The sequence below is a fragment of the Argopecten irradians genome, chromosome 2 (assembly GCF_041381155.1).
Source record: "Argopecten irradians isolate NY chromosome 2, Ai_NY, whole genome shotgun sequence".
NCBI lineage: Eukaryota > Metazoa > Mollusca > Bivalvia > Pectinida > Pectinidae > Argopecten > Argopecten irradians.
In genome coordinates this window covers 66,646,550-66,671,038 of record NC_091135.1, presented here as the reverse complement: position 1 = coordinate 66,671,038, position 24,489 = coordinate 66,646,550, and the positions used below count along the sequence as shown (strand labels likewise).

At 37.0% G+C, this 24,489-nt stretch overlaps 1 protein-coding gene across 1 annotated transcript; it reads left to right on the top strand.

Annotated features, from left to right (window-relative positions):
• The first annotated feature begins 71 nt into the window (after positions 1-71).
• LOC138316268 (sorting nexin-20-like) lies at positions 72-23,781 on the top strand. Its single transcript, XM_069257894.1, has 3 exons — positions 72-329; positions 12,848-12,963; positions 13,931-23,781. Exons 1-3 carry the CDS (start codon positions 170-172, stop codon positions 14,600-14,602), a joined length of 948 nt encoding a protein of 315 aa, XP_069113995.1. The 5' UTR covers positions 72-169; the 3' UTR covers positions 14,603-23,781.
• Positions 23,782-24,489: the final 708 nt, after the last annotated feature.

Below are 24,489 nucleotides of genomic sequence, written 5' to 3'. Positions count from 1 at the left end.
CAGCTACTTTGCTGCATAAAACGAGAGGTATTCCGAAAAGTTTATTTTTTGATAAAAGGAGTTATCCCCAAACAAAAGATAAACTTCCTGTTTGTTTGTTGGAAGGTGAAAACAATGTTGACGTTAAAATTCTGTTGCTTACATTTGAATGTTTTGATGTCGTGAAATTATGGCTTCTCTGCTAAGGAAGGATCACATGAAAAATAATTTGGAGAGAGCATGTATCCAAAGAGATGACGTCCAAGATCTCGTGTTATTAGATGAAAGTGATGCATTTCCTGAAACAAACCTTACTTTAGAAATCGATGACAAAGATGAAGATGCAAAAAGTGTGTTTATTTTAAAATCTTTATTAGTTGTGAAAAAAATCTAACTCTTTATCTTAAATGTGCTGTATGGTAATATTTAAAAAGTTATTTGCAAACATTCATTATTCACAGGTGCTTAAAAAACCCTGATTAAAAAAGTACTGTATAGTGAGGGTACGTAATTTCGCACAGAAAGTAATTTATTTATATAATGTGATTTTGTCATATTTAAATTAGTTTAACACTTCAGGATAAGGCTGTTTTGAAAAACGGAGTTAAAATAATAAGGCACATCTTATGTTAATATAATAATACTAGATCTCGATATTGAGAAACTTCTGATGATGATCTAATGCCCGACCCCTATATGAGTCATCGCAAGTTACGCCCTCGAATTAGAGCAGAACTTTGACGCTTAATTACGAAGTGAAAACTTACCATAATGTCAAAAAACATGTATATCGGGAATCAGTAGTTATCTATGGGGCGTAACGATTTACCCAAAACTACCCAAAACTTACCCAAAACTACCCAAAACTTACCCAAAACTTCCCCAAAACTACCCAAAACTTACCCAAAATATTTATATAACTTCTCATAAAGTTAGTAACATTTGCTGAGTCTGGAATATTTAGATTTTATGACGTAGTTGATAATCAAAGAAACGACAAACCGGAACATACTAGTTTGTAATAGCGGTTACCTCCCTTTAACTGGAGATACCAATACATGACCAGGGTACAACTTGCCGTCGATCAGTAGCACCTTCTGTTAATTATGACGTTATGATATTCACATCAAATTATGAACGTCATAATCACCAGATGGTGGGACTTATCAACGTTTAATGTACTTTACCCATGTTATATTCAAAGAGTAGTAACTACGCTACAAATGAAGGACTACCTCAAACAAAAAGATAACAGAACAGCTGTTATGACATTTATTCAGTATAGATTTTAATATATCATTATCACAACATAATGAGATATACGTCCTTGTATTATATACTAAATATTTTAAAACAGATATGAAATCTATCAAATATGAAACATGAAACATGAATTGATATCATTTTTGTAACAACATACAATGCATTAATTATTAAAAACGAAGTTACAACTAATAATATGATTACCATATTATGTACACTAACAGAAATTAAATAATAAAGTTAAAACTACTAAATATAAAATGTTTACTATATTATGTATATATCAGTATGATCACCATAAAATATGGTTTAAATACTATGGGGAACAGTCATTTTTCGTAATGGAAATGGCGGCCAGATGCCACTTTTTCATTTCGAAATATCATTGGATTTAGATGTCATTTCAAGATTGAAACTCTACTTAAGGTTCATGTAATGGCTTTAACCAGTGATATTTTGCAAGCTATTTGCTGGTCCGATTTTGCCAAACAAACTGTTGGAGTACCTGGCATATTCACAACTGAACACGATGGCATGATTATTTGGTTCCATCAATGCAATTCACACGAGTTCTATGTCTTCTCCAGAACTATACATTTTTCTCATATTTTACTGTATTTTACACGCAGCTCCACAAATTACATATCAACAGTAAGACTGACAGTTAGCCAGGGTATATACCAACAATTAATGAAATTAGTTCTGTTCAATTGCAGCACAGTAATGCGTTTTAGGCTTGCAAAATATCACTGTTTAAAGCCATTACATGAACCTTAATTTTTGTTTATTATGTTGTTGGTCTAAAAAATGTTTGAAAATAATTATTTTTTCCGAAAACAAGAAAGTTTGAGAGGTGTGCGAAATTATGTCCCCCAAACCCGTTCAACCACAGGTTTAACTTCAAGTAAATAACAACTAACATGCGCAGTGACACGTCTGCCCATATCAGATTACATACTCGTGTGTTGTGAAGCACTTGTACATCTTCCGATGTAAGTCAGTCTTTTTGATTCGGAATGAAAGTATTTGAAATTCATTAAAATCAATGCCAAAAGTGTGAAATTGTGTACTCCCACTTCTTCAGTCAGTAGATAAATTAATGAAATAGATTAGTAAATAAATGATATTGGAAATGATATGCTTCATAATTAATATGCTAACAAAAATAATTATTATTACATAATGTTAAGCCTATCAGTGTCAGAAAGCGCAGCAGTTTATCCATTGTTTTTGGCGAGGGTCACCTCGCCGTTGTGATCGTGGTTGCAAAATTCTCTTACAGTCAATTTCCTCAATATGATTGGCTTGGAATTGCTCGCACATACTAGCGCTCCTAGCGGCAGTGTATTCAACAACTTTGATTTTACCGGGAATTTTAAGTAGCAAATTTTGAATATGAAAGTTACTGAAATAAGCGTATGTAACGTTGAAATAGGAATAGTATATTACGGCTTTCATATCCTTTCTATGTACACTATCCAAAAGAACTTCTGTTTGAAAATTTTCACCTGAATTGTTTACAAAGTATCTAGACTTTTCGTCCCCAAAATGGTGTTTACAATGAATGAAGACGTTTCGTCCCAAAAATGCTTCGCTCCGAAGCTGGTTCCCCCCAGACGTTTACTCCCTATTAGTGACAGTTATCCCGCAACGGAAAAAAATGAAATCAATATTTCACCTCGAACATCAAAATTGATACCATAATGAATTTTGTAATTTGAATCAAATTTGTCTCGGAGCAAATACATTTCATGGCGAAATGGAGATGCATTTATCACGGCTGTGTTATGGCACATGGCCTTCATCCGGAACTCCTCGGGGAATAGATTCTCCCGATAATACCCGATGAGTTCAGGATGACATGGACGTAAACTACAATGGAAGAAAGACAACTCTAACAAAATTTTGGACAAACTTGGTCTACTTATAAAATAGCATGTGACAGACGGTGAACATTTTGTGAATGTCCAAGGTGGCGTAATCTTAAAACTAACGGCAGTTTATAAGGTATGAATATTTACCACATCCATAATTATTGATAATTTTATAATTATATAAGCACATGTATAAATATCAGATTATATCTATACTATACTAAAGCACGTTCAGAGATTACCACTAAACCATACTTTCAAAACATTTTAGTTATTTTCACCACAGGAGCTTGACGTTCTGATCATATACATACAGCATATTCATTAAACTAGGTAATACGAAGTAAATTTTTGGCCGAATGACATAAATCATATATGGAATGTTCATATAACTCAAAGTGATATTTTTTGGACTACTAGATCGACGAAAATGCCGATTTCTTTTCATAATTCTTCCGTAAAACGGCACTTAAAAAGCTGTTTCAATCTGTAACAAATGTAGAGAAAACAGTTAATTGTTTAGCAATTATCCTGAGTTATATTTTACCAACAAGCATCAGAGAATAGCAATTAAAACTTACATAAACATATTCCCGACTCTCACTTGCATTGTGTGATCACTCGAGCGGAACTAATCTCCACCACCTGGCACAGTCTTACAAATGCAATCGCACAAAAGCCCACATGATCACTGTTTTTAGTGAAAATAGACTTTACGCTTTTCATGATCAGCACCATCATTTTCTGTATAACTTATTAATTTACCACTGTACTCATATGATACGTGTGTATATTTATACTTCTTTGTGCACATTATATAACAACTGCTGTATTACAATCAATTTATGAAGGACAAAACTCTTACATGTAAGACCAGGAGGACTGAACAACAGCGGGAATTAAACTTCAATAATATTTACTCTATGCTGGTATTGCTATTTATGATTAAAATGTTTAATTATATGATATTAGCCTTTTCAGTAATTACTCTGTTAATACATTTATTGTTTCCTTATGTTTTACAGAATGTCAGCATGTATGTATCATTTCAACTGGAAACAGTCTAGGAGAAGAATTGTGTGAACAAAAAGAAATAATTTTCAACTGTGGAAGCTTAATATTGTAATCATTTTCAATCCGAAAATAATTACCATCATCATCTTCAAATTTCTTATTGTGAATTTAACTGTAATATGATTTAAGCATATACCTGATATTTGTTTGTATTCAATGACATGTACATGCTTGAAATGAAATGAATAAATAAAAGATTATTTAAATTTAAAACACAATATGACATTAGCTGTTTATATTTTTTGTCAAAAACATATTAAGCTTATCGTTCATAACACTCTAATCATCACCTTCGAGACAATTTAATGAAAATCAATTAAACATTAATTTGTATAACACAGGACGTCTTATGTTTTCCCTGCCTTGACTATCAATGTTCCCTGATCACTCTGAAAATATTGATTTTACCTTTTTTTCGATCACCACATGAACTGCCTTTAAATCAATCACACCAATGAGACATACATTTACTGCATTCATTATAACACTGTAAGGCAATTCTGCAAGATCAGCGAACATTGTTGATTAACCTTGAATATCTAAATGCACAGTATGGTACCATATGTAACAGGAGAGGAGAAAATGTAGCGGCAAGACCGGGATTCGATCCCGGGACTCTCCGAACACTAGCTGAGTGCTCTACCGACTGAACTACCTGGTCATCGATAATCGACCCAGTCCAGTCCCTCCCTCCTTTTTTAGCTCGCCTGGCCCGAAGGGCCGGTGAGCTTATGTCATGGCGCGGCATCCGTCATCCGTCGTCCGTCGTCCGTCCGTCCGTCATTCGTCCGTCCGTCTGTCCGTCAACATTTCCTTTAAATCGCTACTAGTCATAGAGTTCTGCATGGATTGTAACCAAATTTGGCCACAAACATCCATGGGGGAGGGGGAACAGAACTTGTATAAATTTTGGCTCTGACACCCCGGGGGCAGGAGGGGCGGGGCCCAATAGGAGAAATATAGGTAAATCCTTTAAATCGCTATTTGTCATAGAGTTCTACATGGATTGTAACCAAATTTGGCCACAAACATCCTTGGGGGAAGGGGAACACAACTTGTATAAATTTTGGCTCTGACCCCCGGGGGCAGGAGGGGGGGGGCCCCAATAGGGGAAATAGAGGTAAATCCTATAAATTGCTACTTGTCGTAGAGTTCTGCATGGATTGTAACCAAATTTGGCCAGAAACATCCTTGGAGAAGGGGAACAGAACTTGTATAAATTTTGGCTCTGACCCCCCGTGGGCAGGAGGGGCGGGGCCCAATAGGGGAAAAAAGAGGTAAATTCTATCAATCGCTACTTGTCCTAGAGTTCTGCATGGATTGTAATCAAATTTGGCCACAAACATCCTTGGGGGAAGAGGAACAGAACTTGTATAAATTTTGGCTCTGATCCCCTGGGGGTAGGAGGGGCAGGGCCCAATAGGGGAAATAGAGGTAAATCCTTTAAATCGCTACTTCTCATAGAGTTCTGCATGGATTGTAACCAAATTTGGCCACAAACATCCTTGGGGGAAGGGGAACAGAACTTGTAGAAATTTTGGCTCTGATCCCCCGGGGGTAGGAGAGGTGGGGCCCAATAGAGGAAATAGAGGTAAATTCTTTAAATCGCTACTAGTCATAGAGTTCTGCATGGAATGTAACCGAATTTGGCCATGCAGAAACATCCTTTGTGGAAGGGGAACAGAACTTGTATAAATTTTGGCTCTGACCCCCAGGGGGAAGGAGGGGTGGGTCCCAATAGGGGATTTAGAGGTTAATATTAAAATTCCTTCAGAAAAGAAACAATGAATCTGTATTCAGAAAATTATTTGGCATTACAAACCAGGTGAGCAATACAGGCCTTCTGGGCCTCTTGTTGAATACATACGAGACCCTTTCAAACACCATAACCGTTGGTTATTTAGTTGGGTGCCAATTCTGTAACAGGAGACAAGAAAATGTAGCTCTTCCGACTAAGCTACCTGATCACCGATAATCAACCCAGTCTGATCCCGCTACAAATATTTATCTGGTTATTTTATCTCACTTCCTATTTTTAGCCCACCATCATCAGATGGTGGGCTATTCAAATCGCCTTTCGTCCGTGGTCCGTCGTCCGTCCGTCCTTCCGTCCGTCCGTCCGTCCGTCCGTCCGTCCTTCCGTCCGTCAGTCCGTCCGTCCGTTAACAATTCTTGTTACCGCTATTTCTCTAAAAGTACTGAAGGGATCTTTCTCAAATTTCATATGTAGGTTCCCCTAGGACCCTAGTTGTGCATATTGTATTTTGGGACTAATCGGTCAACAAGATGGCCGCCAGGCAGCCATCTTGGATTTTGATAGTTAAAGTTTGTTACCGCTATTTCTCAGAAAGTACTGAAGGGATCTTTCTCAAATTTCATATGTAGGTTCCCCTAGGACCCTAGTTGTGCATATTGCATTTTGGGACTGATCGGTCAACAAGATGGCCGACCAGCCGCCATCTTGGATTTTGATAGTTAAAGTTTGTTACGGCTAATTCTCAAAAAGTACTAAAGGGAATGTTCTCAAATTTCATATGTAGGTTCCCCTAGGACCCTAGTAGTGCATATTGCATTTTGGGACTGATCGGTCAACAAGATGGCCGCCAGGTAGCCATCTTGGATTTTGATAGTTAAAGTTTGTTACCGCTATTTCTCAGAAAGCACTGAAGGGATCTTTCTCAAATTTCATATGTAGGTTCCCCTAGGACCCTAGTTGTGCATATTGCATTTTGGGACTGATCGGTCAACAAGATGGCCGCCAGGTAGCCATCTTGGATTTTGATAGTTAAAGTTTGTTACCGCTATTTCTCAGAAAGCACTGAAGGGATCTTTCTCAAATTTCATATGTAGGTTCCCCTAGGACCCCAGTTGTGCATATTGCATTTTGGGACTGAGCGGTCAACAAGATGGCCGCCAGGTAGCCATCTTGGATTTTGATAGTTAAAGTTTGTTACCGCTATTTCTCAGAAAGCACTGAAGGGATCTTTCTCAAATTTCATATGTAGGTTCCCCTAGGACCCCAGTTGTGCATATTGCATTTTTGGACTGATCGGTCAACAAGATGGTTGACCAGTGGCCATCTTGGATTTTGATAGATAAAGTTTGTTACCGCTATTTCTCAGAAAGTATTGAAGGGATTGTTCTCAAATTTCATATGTAGGTTCCTTTATGACCCTAGTTCTGCATATTACATTTTGGGACTGATCGGTCAACAAGATGGCCGACCAGCAGTCATCTTGGATTTTGATAGTTAAAGTTTGTTACCGCTATTTCTCAGAAAGTATTGAAGGGATTGTTCTCAAATTTCATATGTAGGTTCCCCTAGGACCCTAGTTGTGCCTATTGCATTTTGTGACCACCATCTTGGATTTTGATAGTTTAAAGTTTGAAAAGCAGAAAAAAGAAGTGTAAGTTTGAAAAGCAGAGAAAAGATCCCTCTTTCATTTGTCAGACATAGATCAATCTTTGGTGGGCGCCAAGATCCCTCTGGGATCTCTTGTCAATCTACCTTTATGACTTACAATCTTACCTGGTGGAATATTTTGTCTTACAAATCTTGACAAATTATGCACACTGTGATTGTTGCAAGCTAAACTATGTATCCGCTAGCTGATTGCTGTTGATTGTTAATTATCTCAAACACACTAATTACTTATTGTGCCAATTTACGTAAATATATTCTACTCTTTTCAAATATTCCTGATTACTATCCATGTGTAATATCTCAGAACATTGACATGTGCACGGAGTACGGTTGACCAGACCGCCGATGTTTTGGACATCTGCTAGATATTTCAGTTTCAGGGTACGGTGGCCGATAAAAGAAAACAAACACAATGCGGTTTTCATATGTTATTTCTTCTAAATACAACACTTTTTGTGCAAGTTGTCAAGCATTTATGGGGAATATTTTGCATTGAAATTGTCACCTTCATACATCATTATGGGATTCCCTGGACATTGTTTTTCCCCATTTTTTTGATGCCAAAATATACTGATAATAGATTTTTTAAGCATTTTCAGCCCTAAAAAGTACCTGCGCAAATTATACCAGTTTTTACGGTATATGATATTGGAATGTATCCCAAACTTTTTATCATATTATTTGCCAATAACACTGTTATGATATCAGAAATATCTGATGGTCTACAACAAATGTTACATGAATTTTAACAATATTGCATAACATGGAAATTAGAACTTAATTTCAGAAAGAAAAAAATTGTGATATTCTCAAGACGTAAATCGGTACAACAACACCAGTTGATGTTATGGAATACAGAATTAGATTTATAAGAATTGTTTACATATCTAGGTACAGAAAATAATGTTAATGGTAGCGTTTTAAAAGAAAGGGAAAAAACCTGCTGAACAAACAATTAACTCGGTGTTTGCTATTTATAAGAAATAAAGGAATGTATCTCTTCCTGTTCATCTTAAACTGAAAATATTTGATTCACTTGTAACGACAGTTTTATTATACTCATCAGAGGTATGGGGGATTTGAAAATAAAAAATGTTGTAGAAAAATTCATTTGTAATTTTGTAAAACAATTAATCCTGAAGTTAAGAAAGTGTACAAACAATTTCATGGTCTATGGTGAGCTAACAAGTTATCCGGTTTGAATTGAAATTCGGATACAATGTACAGTGGAACCTCCCGAAACTGATCATGGTCGGTGCATATAATTTCGGCCGGTTTAGAGAGGGTTCGGTTTGGAGAAGTACACCGAATACCAATCATCACGATCCGGATTTAATCGATCGGAAGTCGTTTTTTACATTAGTGCACCGCAGGTATGGCTAGTGTTCGTTAAAACCGACCGATATTGATTGTTAATGTGAATGTTATCACAAAAGAGAGAATCATACGTTTAAAAGGAATGGATTACAGCAAACTTGACTTTGTTACCGCTTATAAACGTAGTTTAGTTAGTTAGTTGCGTGAATGTTCTTGGGGATGTTCTCGCGATCGTCTGCAACCTACATACGACCGATCGCTTCCGGTTACGTCAAGAATCAAATTATATGGTCTATTTACACGATGATCAGTCGATGCCGGTCATTATATGACATAGTCATTTTCTAAAACAATACATGGCTTCGGCTTCTTCATACAGATAATTTACGTTATCCGACAACTACATATGTAAATAAAAAAAAACGTGTGATTTGAATACGAAACTATCTCTTTATTACTAGCTCTGCTTGTTTTCCTACAGTAAACAAACCGCGTGCACATGGTAGACCTTCATTAGATATCTAAACAATAGGCATGATTAAATAATTACACCACCATCTCGGGTATAATTACCGTGTACCTATAGCCTTCACATCTGTATACATGCCCAAGGACATGGCATGCAACAACTATGGTACAGGTACGTGTGTATTTCACGGTCGGTTGATCAGACCTCAATGCAATCTATCGGTGTCGCTCAGGTAAGGCCGGTTTTCAGAAGTGTATTTTAGTTACATTTGACTATTCCGATCTCAAAATCGGTCCGGTATTCGGAATAGGGAGGGATCGGTTTTGGGAAGTTTTATATACTATTAATAAAGAGGAATTAATTCCGTACATGACATCCATGTTCGGTTTCTAGAGGTGATCGGTTTTGAGAAGGTTCGGTTTTGGGAGGTTCCACTGTATATCAATCAACTTGCTGTTTTACAAAAGAATAATTACAAAACTTGTTAAAAGTAGACCAATTGACCAATTTATTCAAAAATCACATGGTGATATTGATAAGTCTTCTAGAGGACAGACATATTCTATATTTAAGACATTTTGGCATAGAAAAGTATGCCTCTTGTCTTTCTCTACTGCAAAACAATACTTGTTAACTGATACTGTGGTCCCAGGAACTTGATGACAATAGTCATTAAGAATGGATATTTTCATTAACATCAAATTAACAAGCAAAATCATTTGACATATAACATCATAGGAAATATTAGAATGGGCTTCCAAGATTTTAGTATGTGTCTTTTATTTTACACCTTGGTGTCCAAGGAGTCCTCAAAAGTCCAAGTTGGAAGGAACACCAGCCAAATTTATTTCTTATTGTACAAAACTACAGTAGTATTGACCATAGAAATATATTCCTCCTATCATCGAGACCGAGCCATTTAGTACTTTCAGTACTTTGATTTGGTTTTAAACTGTTACCAAATAGTAGTATATAGTTGTTATGAATGCAGTTTTGATGACAAGTAAATACATGTATGTTAATGGAATTCCAATGGTAAAAGAGTTATTTTTTTTCACTTTATTGACTTATTATACTGCTAGAGATCATTTTTATCTAAGAATCATAACCTTGCTGAATTCCTGGCATTGAATGACTAAATACAGCATAGAGCATTTCTACTTTCACTTCAACCAAAAATATGTGACTGAGGCTACAATATATCTCAATGTCATTCTCCGTTGCCAGGCAGAAAATTCTGAAGCAATAGAGTCTCATGAACGGCAGTGAAGATTAAAAACAAAATTTCAATTTAAGGTTATGTTTACAATCCCTTTCATGGATTTACCTTTTTATTATTAATTTGAAATGTGAATATTTTGTAATTTCCGTTGAGTGTGACTTTGGATACGGTCTTAAATACGGATACGCAACTTTGGATTTTGTTTTATCCAATGGTTTTACCACTGCTGTATTAGTTCTTTTGTATTGTACCAATAGTTTGGTAACCATTATGGTTGATGGGCATCTTGTTTAGTTTCAATACAATAATGATATAATGTTACAAAAAAGGGTATATCCAATGACTGGCAATTCCTGGAACAAAAAGTCATTTTACTATTATTGTACAGTTGCATTAAACAGCTGGGATATATCCTTGTATATTTTCCCCACATATTCATAGTCTGATCCTTACTTGATGTTATCTAATCTAAATATCAGCATAAGTAGCCATATTGTAATCAACCAGAATGTGAAAAACTAAATGTGTTGTAACAAAATCACTCAAAAGGGTTTTCAGTGATTTTCCTAAACTTCTAGTAAGTGGTTCATTGGCTGTTGTTTTAAATTCAATGTCAACAAATGATTAAGGGGAAAAAAGGAATAACAGGTATTATGGTCTAAGTTCTTAGCAAAGAACAGATCATTGAATGGTGTATGATTGGAATTCTCCCTTCTATTGCCACATCAGTGCTGCTGTAAATATTATTTTAAACTGAAGAATTCTTTAGTTAGTAAGTGAGTCCAGTCTTTAATTAGCTTCAGATAGTTTTCTAGTGGAATTTTGGATTGACTGATTGAGTGTTCTAACCAGCACTATTGGCTCAGATGGTGGGCTATTCAAATTGCTTTTTGTCCGTGGTCCGTCGTCCGTCCGTCCGTCCGTTAACAATTCTTGTTATCGCTATTTCTCAGAAAGTACTGAAGGGATCTTTCTCACATTTCATATGTAGGTTCCTCTAGGGCCCTAGTTGTGCATATTGCATTTTGGGACCAATCAGTCAACAAGATGGCCGCCAGGCAGCCATTTTGGATTTGTAAGTTAAAGTTTGTTATCGCTATTTCACAGAAAGTACTGAAGGAATCTTTCTCAAATTTCATTCGTAGGTTTCCCTAGGGCTCTAGTTGTGCATATTGCGTTTTGGGACCGATCGGTCAACAAGATGGCCGCCAGGCAGCCATCTTGGATTTTGATAGTTAAAGATTGTTATCGCTATATCTCACAAAGTACTGAAGGGATCTTTCTCATATTTCATATGTAGTTTCCTCTAGGGCCTAGCTAATTGTGCATATTGCATTTTGGGACCAATCGGTCAACAAGATGGCCGCCAGGCAGCCATTTTGGATTTTGATAGTTAAAGTTTGTAATCGCTATTTCTCAGAAAGTACTGAAGGGATCTTTTTCACATTTCATATGTAGGTTCCCCTAGGACCCTTGTTGTGCATATTGCGTTTTGGGACCGATCGGTCAACAAAATGGCCGGCAGGCAGCCATCTTGGATTTTGATAGTTAAAGATTGTTATTGCTATATCTCACAAAGCACTGAAGGGATCTTTCTCAAATTTCATATGTAGATTCCCCTAGGGCTCTAGTTGTGCATAATGCATTTTTGGATCGATCGGTCAACAAAATGGTGGTCAGGCAGCCATCTTGGATTTTGATAGTTAAAGATTGTTATCGTTATTTCTCAGAAAGTACTGAAAGGATCTGTCTCAAATTTCACATGTAGGTTCCCCTAGGGCTCTATTTGTGCATATTGCATTTTTGGATCGATCGGTCAACAAAATGGCCGCTGCCATCTTGGATTTTGATAGTTAAAGATTATTATCGCTATTTCTCAGAATGTATTGAATGAATCTGTCTCAAATTTCATATATAGGTTCCCCTAGGGCTCTAGTTGTGCATATTTCAATTTTGGACCGATCGATCAACAAGGAGCCTTCTTGGATTTTGATAGTTGAAGTTTGTTACTGCTGTTTCTCAGAAAGTGCTGAAGCGATCTGTCTCAAATTTTATATGTAGTATGTTTGCAAAAGTTTGAAAAGCAGAGAAAAGATCCCTCTTCCCTTTGTCAGACATAGATCATTCTTTGGTGGGCGCCAAGATCCCTCTGGGATCTCTTGTTTTTACTGTTTCCCCATCAATGACGCCAACTTTCTTCATGTGTAAGTTTTGTTTTTCTGTAGGTTTAGCCAGTCCTACTGCATCAGTGTCATTCGAGGGAGATTTCCCGGGGACTGGCATGGTCAGCTTTGATGTAGTGTCGGCAGACAAGATCAAAGATGGACGTTCAAGCTTTGTGGCAAGTATAAACAAAAATATATACTTAAAGATTGGAAACTCTTTTTCTGGCGGTTTATAGGCATTCACACATTATTTTTGCATAAAGTTTCAACATTATATTATGGTTTGATAAAACCAGTTTTTCCGATTAAAATATTTTAATATAAATTTTTGTAGGCATGGAAATAAGCAATTTTACCAGTTTCATAAACCATACATTCAAAACTGGAAGCGCATTTTTTTAGCTCACCTGGCCCAAAGGGCTTGAGCTTTGGTCATTGGGCGACGTCCGTTGTCCATCCGTCAAAATTTCCTTTCAATTGCTACTTGTCATAGAGTTCTACATGGATTGTAACCAAATTTGGCCACAAACATCCTTGGGGGAAGGGGAACAGAGCTTGTATAAATTTTGGCTCTACCCCCGGGGGGCAGGAGGGGCGGGGCCCAATAGGAGAGGTAAATTTTTTAAATCGCAACTAGGTTTTCTGCATGGATTGTAACCAAATTTGGCCAAAAGCATCCTCTGCAGAAGGGGAACAAAGTTTTTTTTTTAATTTTGGCTCTGAAACACCCCCCCTCCCCCTCCACTAATTTCATCAGCAGTTTTAACAAAATTCTAGGTACATGTATATATCATTGCTATTGTGATAATACATGTATTGGTCATGGAATGAAATTAGGATAAAATACTGAAAATATTTTATTTAGGCATGAATTACGCTAAAATCCAGACTTTTCAAAAAGTAGCAAATAAGTAAATACAATGTAACTAGTAACTACATCAAGTGTTATAAAATTGGATTATTTTTGTTACCATTAATCAGTCTTAAACACTATTAATAATTTATATCTTTGTTGATAAAACTTTTCACACCTTTTGAAAGGGATTTCTGCTCTGTTTTTATATTAAACAGTTGATGTGAATACAGTGTGATTCATTTCCTCACTCAAAGATAATTAATGACTGTTCATGTTGTATTTTACAGAAATACACCATTCTGATAAGCAGCCATAACAAGATACAGAAGGTTCCTGGCACAGTGGAGAAAAGGTATTCAGATTTTGAAAAGTTGAATTCATGTCTTCGTAAACGTTTTCCAGGGTTGATGGAGGAAGTGTCATTTCCTGGGAAATTATTGATGGGCAATTTCAAAAATGAGACCATTGCTCGCCGAAGCCGTGCCTTTGAGCAGTACCTTACACACCTCTTCTCTATACATAAAGTAAGATTCTCTCCGGAATTCATCTCATTCTTTTACGAGGACGATCTTAGAAATGGTTACTCTGCCATGGAGAGCGGATGTTATGCTGATGCCATTACCATTCTGGAGAAATGTTTGCCAGTTCAGGAAAAGTTACAGGGCGACTGGCATCCTGATGTGATTGGAACACTTTGTAGCCTTGTGATCTGCTACCACGCAATTGATAAGATTGATATGGCCCTTAAGTATGCTGACTCTGCCCTGTTATGTCTCCAAGGCAACAGACGGGATAAACATTACCTCCCCTTGTTACACCTTGATATTTATTTTCATTGGATGCAGGGAAAAGACAAAGCTCATCTGGAAGCAAGTCTAGCTCAACTTCGAAAAGATGGTGTCAATACTGAAAAAGATATCAATCTAAAGGCCCTGGTATTGGATAGGTTTAAAAGTTGAGATTTTACAGTAGGGTCTCCTATTTATATCTGTCACCATCTGTGTTCTAAATACACTATGGTGTCTTACAAAGACAATGTTAATTCAATAATTTAAAGTATTCTAAATATTTGATTGAATTTCATCTTTAAGCATAATGATAGGCATTAAGGAGATATTAGTTATAGAGTTCAACCCGATAAGCACCCATGTCCATATAACCGCCCCTCACCTTTTTGAGGCCTGATTTCAATTGTCCGGGCATAACACCAAAACTATCAAAACTGTATAGGTTTGCAATAATTTTTGCCTATTTAGCACCTTTTCATTTTTCCAATTTTTTAAACGCCCTGGGCATTTATTGGGTCCGATACAGTACTATGTAGTTGGTTATTTATGTAGTTTATTTATATAGTAAGATGCTTGAAACAGTTAGCGGTGGGTATTGCTTTCTGATTTTTATGCTTCTGATCATTATCGGCAAAATCTTGGTTTTCAAGTGCAAATCTATAAATACTGTTAGTAATAGAAATAAGAAAAATCATATGTGTCTTTTCAAAAGTAGTTAAATCAAGAGACAGTACAACACTTATTGTATCAGAGCACAGATAGGGGTATCATTACAGTCCCACTGTTATATATAAACCTAGATGTTGGGATCTGTGTGTGGGCACAGGGGACTGGCACAATATGGAAGAGAGCTTACCAGGTATACAAAATGTATGCTAACCTATTATATGTAGTATTTATACCCCCTTTATATTGTAACAGCCCCCTGGTTCATTTGCTGAAATGTAATGATACCAGATTTTTAAAGATATCAGTTTATGTGTTCATTAGTTGACTAAGTTGAAATTATTTCTATTCTGTAACAGCAGTTGGATATGAGATTTTATTTCTTTGGTATATTTTTGCTGACCTGAGACTTTAATATATGTCATGGATCTGATGGTATATTTTTTTCTTCTATACATAGAAGTAACATTTGGATATTATCCAAAGTTGACATGGTAATCTTGCTGAATTGTGAATATCTGTTGGTTTTATGATTTAAGGATTAATATATACACTCTTTAGGTATTCTGAGATTATAAAGATCAATTTATGTTTTTAAAAATTTTCATTTTGTTATTTGAAAATCTGATAAAAATCACACTGATATGGTATGGAGTAGGTACAAATGTACATGTAAAGATCTAGAGGAGACCTATAGGGATCAATATATCAAAGATTCCTCAAATTATTGACCTTGACCTCTGTTTGAGGTCTCATGGTTCATGTTATGTAAGTATGTAATCTAATTCCGTAAGATTCTAGTCAAAGTGATGATTCACTCACAGACACTCACAAAGTGATGATTCACCCACAGACAATCACAGACACTCACAAAGTGATGATTCACCCACAGACACTCACAGACACTCAGAAAGTGATGATTCACTCACAGACACTCACACAGTGATGATTCACTCACAGACACTCACAAAGTGATGATTCACTCACAGATACAAAGTGATGATTCACTCACAGACACTCACAAAGTGATGATTCACTCACAGACACTAACAGACACTAACAGACATTCACAAAGTGATGATTCACTCACAGACACTCACAAAGTGATGATTCACTCACAGACACTAACAGACACTAACAGACACTAACAGACATTCACAAAGTGATGATTCATTCACAGACACTCACAAAGTGATGATTCACTCACAGACACTCACAAAGTGTTGATTCACTCACAGACACTCACAAAGTAATGATTCTTTCACAGACACTCACAAAGTGATGATTCACCCACAGACGCTCACAATGTGATGATTCACTCACCGACACTCACAAAGTGATGATTCACTCACAGACACTCACAAAGTGATGATTCACTCACACTCACAGACACTCACAAAGTGATGATTCACCCACAGACGCTCACAATGTGATGATTCACTCACCGACACTCACAAAGTGATGATTCACTCACAGACACTCACAAAGTGATGATTCACTCACGAACACTCACAAAGTGATGATTCACTCACAGACACTTACAAAGTGATGATTCATTCACAGACACTCACAAAGTGATGATTCACCCACAGACAATCAGAGACACTCACAAAGTGATGATGCACCCACAAACACTCACAGACACTCACAAAGTGATGATTCACCCACAGACACTCACAAAGTGATGATTCCCTCACAGACAATCACAGACACTCACAAAGTGATGATTCAATCATAGACACTCACAGACACTCACAAAGTGATGATTCACTAACAGACATTCACAAAGTGATAATTCACTCACAGACACTCACAAAGTGATGATTCACTCACAGATACAAAGTGATGATTCACTTACAGACACTCACAAAGTGATGATTCACTCACAGACACTAACAGACACTAACAAACACTCACAAAGTGATGATTCACTCACAGATACTCACAGACACTCACAAAGTGATGATTCACTCACAGATACAAAGTGATGATTCACTCACAGACACTCACAAAGTGATGATTCACTCACAGACACTCACTGACACTCACAAAGTGTTGATTCACTCACAGACACTCACAAAGTAATGATTCTCTCACAGACACTCACAAAGTGATGATTCACTCACAGACACTCACAAAGTGATGATTCACCCACAGACACTCACAGACACTCACAATGTGATGATTCACTCACAGACACTCACAAAGTGATGATTCACTCACAGACACTCACAAAGTGATGATTCACTCACGGACACTCACAAAGTGATGATTCACTCACATACACTTACAAAGTGATGATTCACTCACAGACACTCATACAGTGATGATTCACTCACAGACACTCACAAAGTGATGATTCACTCACAGACACTCACAGACACTCACAAAGTGATGATTCACTCACAGACACTCACAAATGATGATTCACTCACAGATACAAAGTGATGATTCACTCACAAACACTCTCAAAGTGATGATTCACTCACAGACACTCACAAAGTGATGATTCACTTACAGACATTCACAAAGTGATGATTCTTTCACAGACACTTACAAAGTGACGATTCACTCACAAAGTGATGATTCACTAACAGACACTTACAAAGTGATGATTCACTCACGAACACTCACAAAGTGATGATTCACTCACGAACACTCACAAAGTGATGATTCACTCACAGACACTTACAAAGTGATGATTCACTCACAGACATTCACAAAGTGATGATTCTTTCACAGACAGTCACAAAGTGATGATTCACTCACATACACTCACTAAGTGATGATTCACTCACAGACACTAACAGACACTAACAGACATTCACAAAGTGATGATTCACTCACAGACACTCACAAAGTGATGATTCACTCACAGACACTAACAGACACTAACAGACACTAACAGACATTCACAAAGTGATGATTCATTCACAGACACTCACAAAGTGATGATTCACTCACAGACACTCACAAAGTGTTGATTCACTCACAGACACTCACAAAGTAATGATTCTTTCACAGTCACTCACAAAGTGATGATTCACCCACAGACGCTCACAATGTGATGATTCACTCACCGACACTCACAAAGTGATGATTCACTCACAGACACTCACAAAGTGATGATTCACTCACAGACACTCACAAAGTGATGATTCACCCACAGACACTCACAATGTGATGATTCACTCACCGACACTCACAAAGTGATGATTCACTCACAGACACTCACAAAGTGATGATTCACTCACGAACACTCACAAAGTGATGATTCACTCACAGACACTTACAAAGTGATGATTCATTCACAGACACTCACAAAGTGATGATTCACCCACAGACAATCAGAGACACTCACAAAGTGATGATTCACCCACAGACACTCACAGACACTCACAAAGTGATGATTCACCCACAGACACTAACAAAGTGATGATTCCCTCACAGACAATCACAGACACTCACAAAGTGATGATTCAATCATAGACACTCACAGACACTCACAAAGTGATGATTCACTAACAGACATTCACAAAGTGATAATTCACTCACAGACAGTCACAAAGTGATGATTCACTCACAGATACAAAGTGATGATTCACTTACAGACACTCACAAAGTGATGATTCACTCACAGACACTAACAGACACTAACAAACACTCACAAAGTGATGATTCACTCACAGATACTCACAGACACTCACAAAGTGATGATTCACTCACAGATACAAAGTGATGATTCACTCACAGACACTCACAAAGTGATGATTCACTCACAGACACTCACTGACACTCACAAAGTGTTGATTCACTCACAGACACTCACAAAGTAATGATTCTCTCACAGACACTCACAAAGTGATGATTCACTCACAGACACTCACAAAGTGATGATTCACCCACAGACACTCACAATGTGATGATTCACTCACAGACACTCACAAAGTGATGATTCACTCACAGACACTCACAAAGTGATGATTCACTCACGGACACTCACAAAGTGATGATTCACTCACATACACTTACAAAGTGATGATTCACTCACAGACACTCATACAGTGATGATTCACTCACAGACACTCACAAAGTGATGATTCACTCACAGACACTCACAGACACTCACAAAGTGATGATTCACTCACAGACACTCACAAATGATGATTCACTCACAGATACAAAGTGATGATTCACTCACAGACACTCTCAAAGTGATGATTCACTCACAGACACTCACAAAGTGATGATTCACTTACAGACATTCACAAAGTGATGATTCTTTCACAGACACTTACAAAGTGACGATTCACTCACAAAGTGATGATTCACTAACAGACACTTACAAAGTGATGATTCACTCACGAACACTCACAAAGTGATGATTCACTCACGAACACTCACAAAGTGATGATTCACTCACAGACACTTACAAAGTGATGATTCACTCACAGACATTCACAAAGTGATGATTCTTTCACAGACAGTCACAAAGTGATGATTCACTCACATACACTCACTAAGTGATGATTCACTCATGAACACTCAGAAAGTGATGATTCATTCACATACACTCACAAAGTGATGATTCACTCACAGACACTCACAAAGTGATGATTCACTCACGAACACTCACAAAGTGATGATTCACTCACAGACACTTACAAAGTGATGATTCACTCACTGACACTCACAAAGTGATGATTTACTCACAGACTCTCACAGACACTCACAAAGTGATGATTCACTCACAGACACTCACAAAGTGATGATTCTCTCACAGACACACACAGACACTCAAAAAGTGATGATTCACTCACAGACACTCAAAGACACTCACAAAGTGATGATTCACTCACGAACACTCACAAAGTGATGATTCACTCACAGACACAAAGTGATGATTCACTCACAGACACTCACAAAGTGATGATTCACTCACAGACACTCACAAAGTGATGATTCACTCACAGACACTCACAAAGTGATGATTCACTCACAGACACTCACAGACACTCACAAAGTGATGATTCACTCACGAACACTCACAAAGTGATGATTCACTCACAGACACAAAGTGATGATTCACTCACAGACACTCACAGACACTCACAGACACTCACAAAGTGATGATTCACTCACAGACACAAAGTGATGATTCACTCACACTCACAAAGTGATGATTCACTCACAGACACTCACAAAGTGATGATTCACTCACAGACACTCACAAAGTGATGATTCACTCACAGACACAAAGTGATGATTCACTCACAGACACTCACAAAGTGATGATTCACTCACAGACACAAAGTGATGATTCACTCACAGACACAAAGTGATGATTCACTCACAGACACAAAGTGATGATTCACTCACAGACACTCACAAAGTGATGATTCACTCACAGACACAAAGTGATGATTCACTCACAGACACTCACAAAGTGATGATTCACTCACGAACACTCCTACTACAATCACTTAACTCACCTTGTTTGTTAATTCACAAGATAAACAATTTCATTTAATGATGTACAGCAAATGTGTGTTGATGAACAACCTATACTCTGCAATCATATACATCAGATATACCGGTAGCTTAGTTATACCATGTGAGTGATATCAGGTCCACTGGACCATATGTGGAATCTAGTCTCTCATATGACTAATGCACATTAACAATGGTTTTTTAGCCCATCATCAACAGATGAACTGTTGAAGTTTGAAAAGTAGAGAAAAGAACCATATCTGACAATTGTCAGACATAGATCAATCTTGGTGGGCGCCAAGATCCCTCTGGGATCTCTTGTTAAGCAACTAACTTCATAGGGATGAGAAGCAATGGTGTGTGTTTTCCTCAAATCTGCTGATTACATTGTCATGGAGGCTTAATTTAATTGATACATGTATTTGATTTTGTCATAGATGTGAATTAATTAGGTAATGAGAATGAAGTTATTGTCAAAAATATAATTACTAATGATATTGATGGTACCTGGTCACAATACACCTAAAGAATTGACCTCATAAAATATTGTGACCTACTTGTACCAAGAAAATAGCAATATCTGATAACCTTCCTCAAAAAAATTGGATGATCAAAACTCGGCATTACTTTGGTAGAGATATCCCTATGTATTTGACAGGCCTTTATACTAGGGCCTAGTTTCATGAACATTCCGTAGTTTTAAGGGATTCCTTACAGATAACTTAAAAATTCTCCATAGAGAAACATTACAAATTCAAAGTTAAGGAAATATCCTAAGTTAAGGAGCTTTAATGCTTTCCTATGAAGAATTGTAAATTAAGGAATTTCTTACAATTAATGAATGTTGATGAAACTGAGCCTAGCTATATTATTAGTTATATAGTCAGTTACTGACCCCCTATAAAGGCATTTTATAATCACAGTCTAGAAAACGCTTGAATTATTACGTTTGACTTTCGCCGTGTCATCAACTGTCAAACTGGCATAGGGGAAGCACCTCGTATTTAAATGCATTTCATTTAATTTGAAGTATTAAAACCATTAAAGTTATTTTTACACAAAAATCACCAAGTAATATATAGTTTTACGGTAATGAAGTGGTATATTTAGTTGAAGAGAATGTGTTTAAATTTTGAAGCGAGGGTGAGAGTCGCCATATTGCACCATAAAAATTTTTATTGACCCCCTATAAAGTGATAGGGGGTCACCACATGACGGCTCTCCGCCAATCATTTGGGGACATTTCTGTCCGAGTTTTCGTTAAAAACATTGTATTTCCCTAGTAATCACTTACCCTAGCGAGGAGATTACATATCCTACAATGACCTTTGTACTATATCCCATATATTTTACAACCTGCTGAACCTGCTGTGGGTAATAAAATCTATTGTCACAAACGCAATTTAATGTACATGTGCAGCACAAGAATTTTGTTGATAAGATATAAAATACAAATGCACCTTATTAGTTAAGTCATACATCAAACTGTTAAACATTGAATCTCCATGTTAATGCTTTTATAATCTAGTCAAACTATAACTATCAATAAAATATACAGTATACGCTTGTTACATGTATGTTTAAGTCTTTTAGCTATAGTCATCGTTCTTCATCCATCCCATCGTCATGCACCGTCTGCCATCTGACGCAAGGTCACACTGGTCAAATATATCAGAATTAAACTTTTACTGAATAGTTCTTAGTATTAAGTCTTAATCGTTAGTTGAACAAGAGATGAACATTTTCTAATTTCATTTCTTTTTTGGACGTTTGTATTTTTTCCATTCCTGTATACTTGTACTGTGCTGTAATCAGATGACTGATAAGACCCATGGGCCTCTTGTTAAATTATGGTGCCAGGACTTTTGATAAATGAGATGGAGTTAAAAATTCCTGATAATGATAAAAACCTCAATACATATACAACATATTTTAGGGAATGGTGGTATTTGTACATATCAAGAATCTCAAAGCTATCACATTGAATAATTGTTATGATACTAGATATTATCTTATTGTTCTTTAAGCTGTTAGCTGTGGAGGATAGTTTTTTGTGATATCATTGCTCTGTCCATATATTGTCCAAAATGTGTCAACGAATAGGATCTGTTTCCAGGGACTTTTTTTAAAGTCTCAATACTTTCTGTTCTCAATATTTCCAGGGACTTTTTTTAAAGTCTCAATACTTTCTGTTCTCAATGTTTCCAGGGACTTTATATAAAGTCTCAATACTTTCTGTTCTCAATGTTTCCAGGGACTTTATATAAAGTCTCAATACTTTCTGTTCTCAATGTTTCCAGGGGCTTCATATAAAATCTCAATACTTTCTGTTCTCAATGTTTCCATGGACTTCATATAAACCCTCAATACTTTCTGTTCTCAATGTTTCCAGGGACTTTATATAAAGTCTCAATACTTTCTGTTCTCAATGTTTCCAGGGACTTTATATAAAGTCTCAATACTCTCTTTTCTCAATGTTTCCAGGGACTTTATATAAAGCCTCAATACTGTTCTCAATGCATTTCATATTGTTTATTTCCAACTAACGTCACACTCAAACTTTTTTTCTGGAACTGTAGTCTTCTGGTTGAACTTTTGCCTTGTATCTGTCAAACAAAGACACTCAATTTTATCACCTTTAATCCTTGTTGCTTTGTCTATATATATACATGTATACAACGATAACCTAGATGAGACATAAGTGTACTTTCTGTGTACGTTTCAAAGTTGTATGTGAAGGTTGACCAGGAAATCATTATACACATCATTTCTCGTAATTCAAATATCAAATATTAATGTTTCAGATAAATTAATAACTTTACATACATGTATGTTTAGGATACAGTTAACATTTGCTTGAATGTGTTCAAATTTTAGCCCAGAAATAATTTCAAGTTTTTAATTAATTTTGAAACTAGCAGACTGCAACTTTCATTGCTAAAGCACAAAAATGAGCTTATAGTGCCACCTTTTATAAGTGGACTATGCCAGATCCTTGGCTTGATACAGTTTGTTGATGCTATTCTGTCTTATCTCCTTACAACTGTATAACAGAGGTAAAACAGTCCGCCGGGCCACATATCCGCCTCGTGTTTGTACACATTCCCTTGGTGATAATTGTATCATTAATCTTTATCTGTTTATACTGGATGTATTCATTTGTTTCATAATAAACATATTGTTTTTTAATGTTATTTTTCTAGTATTACTTGTTTTTTGCTCACTTGGCCCGAAGGGCCGGTGAGCTTATATCATGGCACGGCGTCCGTCGTCCGTCGTCCGTCCGTCCGTCCGTCCGTCCGTCAACATTTCCTTTAAATCGCTACAAGTCATAGAGTTCTACATGGATTGCAACCAAATTTGGCCACAAAGATCCTTGGGGGAAGGGGAACAGAAATTGTATAAATCTTGGCTCTGATCCCCCAGGGGCAGGAGGGGCGGGGCCCAATAGGGGAAATAGAGGTAAATCCTATAAATCGCTACTTGTCCTAGAGTTCTGCATGGATTGTAACCAAATTTGGCTACAAACATCCTTGGGGGAAGGGGAACAGAACTTGTATAAATTTTGGCTCTGACCCCCCCCCCCACCTGGTTCGAGGGTGCGGCCCAAAATAGGGGAAGGGAGGTAAATCTATAATCGGAGTTCTGCATGGATTGGCCAAATTTGGCACAAACATCCTTGGGGAGGGAACAGTCTTTAGGTACCCCAAGGGGGGCCCCAAAGGGGAATAGGTAAATCCTATAAATCGCTACTTGTCCTAGAGTTCTGCATGGATTGTAGACCAAATTTGGCCACAAACATCATTGGGTGAAGGGGAACAGAGTTTGTATAAATTTTAGCTCTGATCCCCCCTGGGGCAGGAGGGGCAGGGGCCCAATAGGGGAAATCTGAGGTAAATCCT